General features: G+C 40.3%; 1 protein-coding gene across 1 annotated transcript; it reads left to right on the top strand.

The window, feature by feature from the left end:
• Positions 1 to 3,975: 3,975 nt before the first annotated feature.
• On the top strand, positions 3,976 to 5,151 carry LOC145418615 (uncharacterized). The gene has a single exon (XM_080286982.1). It carries the CDS (start codon positions 3,976 to 3,978, stop codon positions 5,149 to 5,151), a length of 1,176 nt encoding a protein of 391 aa, XP_080143108.1.
• Positions 5,152 to 11,324: the final 6,173 nt, after the last annotated feature.

Below are 11,324 nucleotides of genomic sequence, written 5' to 3' on the forward strand. Positions count from 1 at the left end.
TCTGAGGCAAGCCATGATGTAGTTAGTGTGCATGAAGGTGTGCCCCCACTTGCTACACTACCTACTCACTCCCATATTCCCTGGAGAGGACGTCCCATAGGAAATATCACAGGTGAAGCTATCCCTCCACCACGTGCTCAGTCCTTTGTTCCCAGCAGGGGACATCCAGCTCCCTCTGGCAGTAACCCAGGTGCAGCTGTCCCCCCACCGCCGCCTACCTCTTCTGCCCCCCTTCCAAGAAGAGGACATCCCATGGGTATGAGCTCAGTGTCTCAGGGGATTAATAGAGGGAGTGAGGACAGCTGTAGCGTGGTTCCCCCCACATCAGTGTCTCAGGGAGCAGCTTGGAGGGACCGTCACTGAGGGACAACCGGCTACAACACAGTGATGGAGGGATCCAGCAACAGAGGGGTGTACCTGCACAACATGGGTGTGGTGCACCTAGTGATGATGGCTTAAAAAGGAAATTACGGAACTAAAGGACTTGGTAGGACGGCTGATTGATGCACAAATAGAAAACGAAAAACGTATCACCCTGCTACTGACTGCTGTTACAAATCTAACTAGAACTGGTAACAGCAGTTCTACTGAAAACTCGGTGGAAGAGGAGAGTGAAAAAGTGAATGTTACAGAATATGGTGAAGAAAATTATAGAAAGAAAATCTTTGATGCTGCAATAGTACCTAAAACCTTCACAACTAAAAACATTAAAAAAGCAGTAGCCAACATGCCGCTTGATAGTCAGGCTAAAGTGACATGGCCTGTACATATCGTTCACAAATACAGAGATTTCATATCAGAAACCTGTAAAAGCTTCAGTGATGAATTCAATGAACGTTAAGAAAAATATAACAGTGTTAAACTGGAACATCAACAGTCTGAAAAAACGATTCATAGATTTGCAACAGTATGCCCTTGAAAATAATATTAACATTATCTGCTTACAAGAGACATGGACCGACAACTCTTACGACCCAAGATTTGGTGGTTACATAAGGTACACTCTTGAGAGCATCAATGGTGTTAGAGGTCTGGCAATTTATGTAAAGAAAGACATACCCACTACTTTGGAGGTAGCTAACTTTGGGGAGGGATGTGAAAGCCTTAGAATTAAAGTCCATCTAGATAACTATGTGCTAAACCTTGTAAACCTGTACATTCCCAAAGGTAAACTAGACACAAACTCATTTCCCGATTATCTGTATGAAGAGCCAACACTGGCAGTAGGAGATCTCAATGCCCGTCATAGTGCTCTAGGCTCTGTAGGAGGAAACTGTAATGTAATCGGAAAGAGATGGTTTGATTATGTAACTACCTGTGAACACGTTAGGGTTGTCGGAGATAAAAAGCCAAGGCACAGTAAAGGAGGCCGATTAGACTATGTTTGCCTATTTCAGGACCCACACAGGGGTTGTTCTGTGGATGTGGTGGATACTCTAGTGTCGGACCATTATGCTCTTAAGGTTACACTGGACGTTAAGCAGAGACAATGTACTGGTTCTAGGAAAAGACTCAACCTTCCACCTAATAAAATGGAGTCATTTATTAATGATATGGGTGATTGGTTCGAAACTTATTGCATAACTGATTTAGATATGTTCACTGCCGATCTTACCAACAAAATAGAAGAATTACTAAACAAAAGAACACAATTCCCAAATAAGACCTCTGGGAAAAAAAAAAATAATAAATGCAAATATACCAAAAAATGGTATACTGACGACCCCCAGGTTCAGTACTATAATTCAATAATGAGAAATGTCTCACGAAGGTGGAGACAAGACCCGAGTGATGAGAATTATAGAGCGCTACAGTACATGGCAACACAGTGCCGAGAAGCAAAAATGAAAGCAAGGGAAAACTACTGGATAGGATTTGTGGGTAATATCCATAGGGAAACCTCCACACAAAAGGTCTGGAAACAAATAAACATCGCAAAGGGAGCAAAGAAACAAACTGCAGCTCATCCTAATCCCCAAACTAAAGCTGAGGAACTAATGGATGAATGGTCCACAGCTGCAAGTTATAATAGTTTACCGAACCACATCAAGGACAACCTTAATAAAGAGCATAATGTACGAGAATCCGCTATAATGTCTGCCATATCCCTTCAGGATGATACCTGTGTGGATATTACTGAATGGGAAATTCTTAACTCTATAAAGAAAGGGAAGTCAACTGCTCCAGGGGAGGATGGCATAACATATGATATTCTAAATGCACTTACTAAAGTTAGAGGCAACTTACTGCTCAAGCTACCGAACTGGCCGTCTAGCTCAACAGTGGAAAAAAGCCATTATTGTGCCCTGTCACGAATCAATTCGCGACATTTCCTTTTTGTGAGAGGCCACGAACTATTAGTGGAAAACTCACTGTTTTTCGTTCAGTTAACCGCTCATTCGGACGGAAGCTTTGTCAAATCAGTTTTTCATTGTCATACGTGATCGTCTCTGTGTGAGACATTAGCGCTTCCGATGAGCGATTGTTTTGGGCGCGTTTCGTTCACTCGACCGTTAGAAAATACGGCTTAGTGCTCCGCCTTTCTTTCCCACGATTTGAATTCAGTCTTGTGTTTGCTGTGACGGAGAAAGGGTCTGTGCTCAGAAGTGGAGAGGTCAGCTAGCACCCCAAGCTCCATTAGTACAGTTAATCCCGGTACTCCCACCTTAGTGGTGATACATAGTATTCATCGACTGGTATTTCTTTTGTGTATTTTGTAGTTTTAAGAGCTTAGTTAAGGTGTTTTTCCCTAGGCGTAAGTATTTAGCTTTTGTGAGAGTGAGTGAGTGCGTCTCATTGATTTGATTTGAAATGTAACGTTAAATTTATTTTTTTGTAATTAATAAATTTAACAGTTCTTTTCCTTGAGCTTCATGTAAAGTAAACTCGTGTTTCATTTCTCCGAATTAAGCTTATTTCCCACATAACTCCTAGCTTGCATAAACGTTTTACTATTCATAACTGGTACTTAGACCAGTCTTGTTGTATTAACTTAAAATCCGTTGTGCCAGGAGTTAATGCATCAGCAAGAACCTGATGTTATTATTATTAGTATTAGTTATTTATTGTCAGGGGTGATGTAACTTTCTCCAGAGGCTAACAGTACAGTAATTCAGCAATTGTGAGTAATTAGTCTCTGCTGTGTACTGTTGAGAAAGTTTATAAATTCTCGTTCTTAGAGAATCTTAGCAAATCAGCGTAAAGTAATCGTTGCTTGATGTAGCAAGACAATCATTGTCTCTGCTCTTCAATATTATTGAATATTATTATCAATTTGAATAATATTTAACCATTTATATCAAAATTACCGTGATATTATAAAAACCCCGTGACATGCCCATCCCAAAACCTGGTGAGCAGAACACTTATAGACCTATATCACTCACTTCCTGCATCTGCAAAATGCTAGAAAGAATAGTACTTAACAGAATGCTGTACAAAATTGGTGATAAATTCCATCCTAATCTCAATGGGTTTCTGAAGGGCAGGAATACCACAACCTGTATTATGTCATACTTAGCAAATACCACAGCAAAATTCTCAGTATTCCTGGACCTTAAAAGTGCATTTGATAAAGCTAATAGGCATATTATCCTGTATGAACTAGTCAAGATGGATGTTAAGGGAAAACTATTAGCATGGGCGAAAGATTATCTAACCAACAGGGAGGCATATGTTTACTTTCAGGGTGGGAAATCTGCCTGTAGGACCCTGGAATTAGGTACTCCCCAAGAAGGTGTACTAAGTCCAACCCTCTTTAATATAGTAATGAATGTTATTGCCATGATAAAACTGCCAAAAGGGGTAACAACCTTAGTATATGCTGATGATGTGCTCATTCAAGCAAGCACACACAGGCAAATGCAAAATGCATTAAACATCGTAGTAGGAGTATGTAATAGTCTGGGCTTTGTCATATCCACTCAGAAAACCAAAGCCATGTATTCTGGTATTTCACCACAAGAAAGTATCATAATGCAAGGGAGGTCATTGGAGTATGTTAGGACACATAAATACCTGGGAGTACATATAGGTGGAAACCGTGGTAAAGAAAAAGAACTCCAGACACTGTTAACTACTTGCAAGTCTAGATTACGAGCCCTGAAAGCAATGGCCTGGGGAGGACTTGGTGCTTCTGTTGCAGTTCTTCGAACAATGTACATAGCATATATAAGGTCCCTCATTGACTATGCTGCCCCGGTGCTCGCCTGCATGGGTAAATATAGGCTCACCAAGCTTGAGACCATACAGAATGAAGCACTGCGTATCATTCTAGGCTGCCCACGTACTGCTAAGGTTGCCAATATGAGACTTGAACTTGGTTTGCCCTCTATAGTAGATCGGGTATTCGAAATTAATACCATTATAGGAATCAAAGCACTCAGAGACGAGAGAGAGATAAAACCAAAGATGGAATTAATTAATCATTTAGGTCTTGAAGAAATCAGAGGTAATAACTGGGCATCACTAACAGCCAGAGATATAATAGCCAATGATGTCGTGGACTACATCCAGACTGACGTTTCCTTGGGTGAGCTTACTCCACCCTGGGAAGAAACAGACATAGACTGCAAAATACTAAGCCTACCCTATCGGAAAGCAGACATGCCAACATGTGTACTAAGATCTCTTTTCTCAGAACTGAGCAATTCTTTGACACAAAACGATGAGACTGACTTAATTTACTGTGACGGATCTCTGGACAGAGAAACTGGAGAAGCTGGAGCAGCCATGACGGTGGTACGAGGTGGACAGTTCTGTCAAGAATGCGACACCAAAGTTAAGCTCCATGACTGGGCCTCCTCGACACAAGCTGAGCTTGTGGCTATCATGCTGGGGCTAAGGCACATTAGAAGGACGGGAAGCAATGCAGTTATTTTTTCAGACAGTTTATCAGCCCTACAAGCCCTTAAGAATAACTGCTCAACTTATCAAGATCTTGTATACGATATTAGGAATTATGTCAGTCAGATAATCAGAAAAGGTATCTCTGTACAGTTCGTTTGGGTACCTTCACATATTGGGGTGCCAGGGAATGAAAGGGCTGACCAACTAGCAAAGGAGGCCTCTAAAAAGACTCAAACAGACTGCGATCTTGGACTCTCCCTTCGTCAGCTTAGATCAAGAATTAAAAACAGACAAAAAGCATAATGATATCAAAACGACAGAATGAATATCACACAAGCAGGTCAATATATTACTATAACAATGTTGGCCTAAGAACATCCTACACATATGGAAAGGCAGGCACAAGTAGGTGGCAGGAAGTTGTTCATGCCAGAGTGAGGTTAGGATACGACCACCCTTGGCAGCACGGGGCAGCAGTTAATGAACACAGAAGAAGGTGTAAGGTATGTGGTACTGCGGGTGGGCATACACTACATCATTACATTCTAGAGTGTCCGAATCTTGTGAACTTCAGGAACCCTAACTTGAGTACAATTGTGGACCAGGCTACTTATTTTCTGGAGAATGGTATTGTTAAAGAAATACTAAGAAAACATAAAGGTTTCGCCTCCCCAATGTAACTATGTGGAAAGACTCGTGTACATGCATGAGTATGTGTGTATTTGTACATATATGAGTATGTGTGTGTCTACATGTATGTGTGCATAAGTTTCTACAGATACATGTATGCTTGTGTATGTGTATGTATATGCGTGTGCATGTCCTGGTATATACTATTAGCCTACTATTATTCAGCCAACTGGGTATTACATTTATAATTTGGCTTATTATAAGATTACAGTATTTATGCACTTACTTCATCACCAATAATGTAAGGTACTGAGATAAGTTTGGCAACTGCAATAACCTTAAGTTTCCACACTGTACAATGTGTATCAGCTATGCTAGTATGTATCCCACTACCAGGATCCAATATTATGTATATAACATTATCTTGTAACTTATGTACGTCATGGCAGGTGTACATCACTAGGTGGTGTTCTCCTTTTGGAGAGCCTTCTTCTTTGCTATCCTTATCTCATTCTAGTAGTTCAGTTACTCTTCTAGGAGCTGCCTAGCATGGGCCAACCGGCCTACTGCAGTTGTCCTCTCTTCTTATGTTCTTATGTTCTTAATAACTGTAGCAATTTATAACGCTGCGTCCCTCACAGGATGAGGGAGGCTGTCCAATAAACTAGCCCTCTTAAAAGAGGGCACAAAGCAAATCAAATCTATTTCCTTACCCAACATTCCTTCCCTCTCCCTAAGGACTTCCCACTTCACCTGTCCCTTGTTTCTCTCCGTCTTTGTGCCGTGATTAGAAATCTGGATAGAATAGGGTTGAGACTGAATGGCTTGTTCTTTGTTACTTTGTTAAAACGATACATATAAACAAACAGGTTTTTTTTAAATAACTGACGACCTACCAAAAAATCTATCATTCTATCAGAATATATATATATATATATATATATATATATATATATATATAGATATATATATATATATATATATATAGGATGAGTGAAAACGGAGTGAGGTTTGGAAGCTTCTGTCTAGCAAATGACTTAGTCATCGGGGGCACACTCTTTCAGCATTGCAATATACACAAGACAACTTGGGTGTCGCCGTGTGGAAAATATAAAAATCAGATTGATCACATCGCTATCAGTAGGAGGCATAGAAGTTCTCTGCTAGATGTTCATGTTAAACGGGGAGCGGATATTGGTAGTGACCATCAACTCAGCATTGCAAAAATAAGGTTTAAACTTAAAAATCAGAAGAAGGAAAAATCTGGTGTTGGTAGATACGATATTGTTAAGCTTAGAAGGGAAGGAGAAGAAAAGGAGGAATTCAGATTAGAATGCAGAAATAGGTTTTTGGTGTTGGAAACGTTGGAAGAGGGGGAGAGAAGTGTAGATGAGATGTGGGAGGATGTGAACAAAGTTTTGCATGAGACTGCTGAATGTACGATTGGAAGGAGACATAGATTCAGGAGAAAGAAATGGATATCAGAGGAAATGTGGGATATGATAAAAAGGAGAGGTGAGGCTAAATTGAGGAGTGAGATGCAATGCGTTGATGAACGAGAGATTGAATTAGCAAGAGCTGCGTACTGGAGTTTGAATTCAGAAGTAAGAAGGTTAGCTAGGAGAGATAAAAGAAGATGTGTGGATGAAAAGGTTGCAGAGACTGAAATCTTAATAAACAAAAATGATGGACAGAGTCAAAGAATAGCATATGAATCGATTAGAGAACTGAGTGGTAATGCAGGTAAACGCAAGGAAATACCAGTTAGAGACAGGGAAGGAAATTTATTGACCAAAGATGGAGATATTAAAAATAGATGGAAAGAGCATTTTGAGACAGTTCTTAATAGACCAATACCACCAGAAGAGGATATACCGTCTGCTCAGGAAGATTTAAATATAGAAACAGGAGAGTTGAGGCTTGCAGAAGTGGAGAAAGCAGTAAAACAGTTAAAGAATAACAAGGCACCAGGGGAGGATGGTTTATTTCCGGAAATTTTTAAAGTGGAGGGGGATAGATTAATAATGATCTTGACCAAGCTATTCAATAAGATATGGGTGACGGGGTTACTACCATCAGTTTGGAAGAATGGTGTAATTGTTAAAGTTCCGAAGAAGGGAGACCTGAGTGAATGTGGTAATTGGAGGGGAATCTCTTTGTCACCGATAGCTTTGAAAGTTTTCAGTAGAGTGTTGTTAAATAGGTTGGAGCCGGTGGTTGAGGGTATTCTGAGGGATGAACAGGCTGGTTTTAGAAAGGGACGTGGTTGCAATGATCATATCTTTATAGTTAGGCATTTGATGCAGCAAGTTAATGAAATGAGAGTACCGTTAAGTCTTTGTTTTGTTGATTTTGAAAAGGCTTTTGATAGTGTTTCGAGAGAGACTATGGGGAAGATCATGAGACATTATGGAATACCAGAGGAGTTTGTGAGGGTCATTATGAACATGCATGGGGACACATTTTGTAAAGTGATGGTTGATGGTTGTCTGAGTGATTCGTTTGAAGTCAAGTCCGGAGTAATTCAAGGTGGTGTTCTATCGCCTTTATTATTTATATTGGTCATTGATTACATTATGAAACGTGTTGGAACAGAAACCGGTGCAGGTATACTTTGGGGAGAGAACAGGAAACTTTTGGATTTAGATTATGCAGATGATATAGTTTTGATTTGTGATGGGCCAGGAGAGATGCAGAGAGTGTTGGACTGTTTGGTGAGTGAAGGTCGCAAGGTGGGTTTGGTTATTAATTGTGGAAAAACTGAAATAATCAATATGAATATGGAAAATGCGCAGGAATGTGTAATTGGAGGTATGGTTGTAAAGCAAGTTGATAGGTTTAAATATTTAGGTACTTATTTAGCCAAGGATGGTTCTTTGAACTTTGAATTCGAGGAAAGGTTAAAGAAGGCTAATCAGGCAATGGGAATGCTTAAAAATATTTGGAATAATAACAATTTTTCTGTTCATACAAAAATCAAACTTTATAAGGTAATGGTTAGGAGTATCTTAATTTATGGACACGAGTCTTGGTACAGCACAGTGACTATGGAAAATAAATTCTTGGTGTTTGAAAATAAAGCACTTAGAACAATATTAGGAGTTAAGTGGTGGGAAAGGATACCAAATAGTAGAATTAGAGAAATAACGGGAGTGCAGCCGATCGATGAATATGTTAGATTCTCACGATGGAAGTGGCTAGGACATGTGTATAGGAGACAGGGAATAGTACGAGGTACACCAGGGTGGGTGGCACTTGGTAGGAGAGGTAGAGGAAGGCCAAAAGAGACGTGGGTGAGGACAATGAGACGGGAAGCTGGAGATGAGTGTTGGGGAGATCTTGAGGAGTTAGCACAAGATAGGATGTGGTGGTGTGAGTTCATCGAGGCCCTATGCATCCCCGAGGGTGCCACAGGAAATGATTGATTGATTGATTGATTGATATATATATATATATATATATATATATATATATATATATATATATATATAGATATATACATCTTAGAACTATAAAACTTATATGTAAACTTCAGGAAACTGGCAAATGGGGACCCCCCTTAGAAAATTCCTTGGTGCGCCCCTGCTGGGCACTGATAGATAAATAGAGGCTTCACATTGTTTTATTACTTAAGCATCGTGTGTGTGTGTGTGTGTGTGTGTGTGTGTGTGTGTGTTATTTCATAGTGATAGCTGAGTAGCCTAGGGAAGAGGAGGGATCGGATTAACGGGATGGGGGAGGGGGATTCCACCAGTGAAGAAGAAGGTTTAGATGAGGGAGACATGAATATCGAGTGAGAGAGAGAGAGAGAGAGAGAGAGAGAGAGAGATTGTATTTTCAATGTAAATTTTAGAATACAATGAATATTTATAAAGGAAATGCTACTGTTGATCCTTCGATCAGTAATACTATTGTAAATCAGTTCATGTTTTATCATAAAGAATAGTAATAAAACAATAAAATAAAATAAAATAATTTTTCTTCATCTTTCATGGCTATTTCATTGGCTTCCTTACCCAACCCCTCCCCACATTCCGACCCGGGCCACTCCCATCCTCCATCCCTCCTCATATGGACCGATATCAGGACACTGACAGATAAATAGGTAACTAGCGGTGTACCCCAGGGTACAGTACTCGGTCCCTTATTAGTTATTATATATATAAATGATCTAGACTTAGGAGTCACTAGCAGTATTAGCAAAGTTGCCGCTGACACAAAAATAGGGCGTATCATTAACTCGACTGATGATTGCCATAACTTACAAAAGGACCTCGATATATGGTCCAAATGGTCTAAACATTGGTAAATGGAATTTAACGTTGAAAAATATAAAGTACTTAACGTAGGCAAAACCACTGGAGATACTAAATACAGCTTAGTTAACAGAAATTAGTAAAGCGGAATGCGAGAGACCTAGGAGTTATGGTTAGTAACGACCTTAAACCAAGGCAACAGTGTATTAATGCGAGAAATAAAGCAAATAGGGTCCTAGGATTTATTTCGAGAAGCGTGAGCAATAGATCATCTAAAGTAATACTGAAACTTTATCTAGCATTAGTAAGGCCACATTTAGACTACGCAGTACAATTTTGGTGTCCTTACTATAGAATGGATATTAATTCGTTAGAAAATGTACAGAGAAGAATGACAAAAATGATACATGATGTTCGGAACCTGTCATATGAAGACAGACTGAAAAGACTAAGTCTGCACTCACTAGAGAGGCGTAGAGTAAGGGGAGACTTAATTGAGGTGTTTAAGTGGATAAAGGGTATAAATAAGGGAGATATTAGCAAGGTACTTAAAGTGAGCGTACAAGATAGAACTAGAAGTAATGGTTTCAAACTAGAAAAATTCCGTTTTAGTAAGGAAATAGGTAGACTTAGGTTTGGCAATAGAGCATAGCAGACGAATGGAATCGGCTACCTATTGATGTAGTTGCTGCCTCTACCGTTGACGGTTTCAAGCACAGACTAGATAAGCATATGACATAAGGGGTGGGTAAGAATAAAATCTTAAAATCAATACTAATTCATTCTTTTTCCTTCTTCAGGTTCCACTATGATAGTCTCTTTTTCTCCCTTCACAATTTCCTATAAAACGTCCACGCATGTTTTTTTTTTTTTTTTTTTTTCTGCGTGGTGTTCTTTCTGACTTTTTCCTGCCGGTTTCGGCTCGAGGGTTTGGAAGGCGGGGAAGAGGCTTCTTTGCTATCCTTACCTCATTCTAGTAGTTCATTTACTTTTCTATGAGCTGCCTAGCATGGGCCAACTGGCTTACTGCAGTTATCCTCTCGTCTTATGTACCGGGTACTTATGTAAAGATCCCAGGGGGTCTGCTGTGTTTACAAAGTCGTTGGAAAGACTACACCAGGTGAGGTGAGGTGATGTGGGATAAGGTGAGTGAGGTAAGGTGAGGTGAGTGAGGTAAGGTGAGGTGAGGTGGGATGAGGTGAGTGAGGTAAGGTGAGGTGAGGTGAGGTGAGGTGAGGTGACGCGAGGTGAAGTGAGGTGAGGTGAGGTGGGATGAGGTGAGGTGAGTGAGGTAAGGTGAGGTGAGTGAGGAGCAGCCAAAGGCGTCTACATCCACCATTTAGGTTAGGTCAAAGGGCATTGGGGGCCTGATATATTGACCCATGCTAGGCACCTACTACAGTGTGACAAAACTACTAAAATAAGATATGGATAGCAAATAATAATAATAATAATAATAATCTATCTATAACCCGACGCCTAATCCCGCAAAGGGTGGCCGCAGACAAAACGCCTCCAAGTCACTCTGTCACCCGCCATTTGCCTACCCTCCCCCCAACTCACTCCCCCCTCCCTCATATACCTCTCAAC

The sequence above is a fragment of the Coenobita brevimanus genome, chromosome 115, assembly GCF_032717465.1.
Source record: "Coenobita brevimanus isolate Jiangsu-jjx chromosome 115, ASM3271746v2, whole genome shotgun sequence".
NCBI classification, from domain to species: domain Eukaryota; kingdom Metazoa; phylum Arthropoda; class Malacostraca; order Decapoda; family Coenobitidae; genus Coenobita; species Coenobita brevimanus.

What these genes read in the sequence shown, in the direction of transcription:
- LOC145418615 (XM_080286982.1), top strand. Translation starts at nt 3,976, where the DNA reads ATGCAAGGGAGGTCATTGGAGTATGTTAGGACACATAAATACCTGGGA.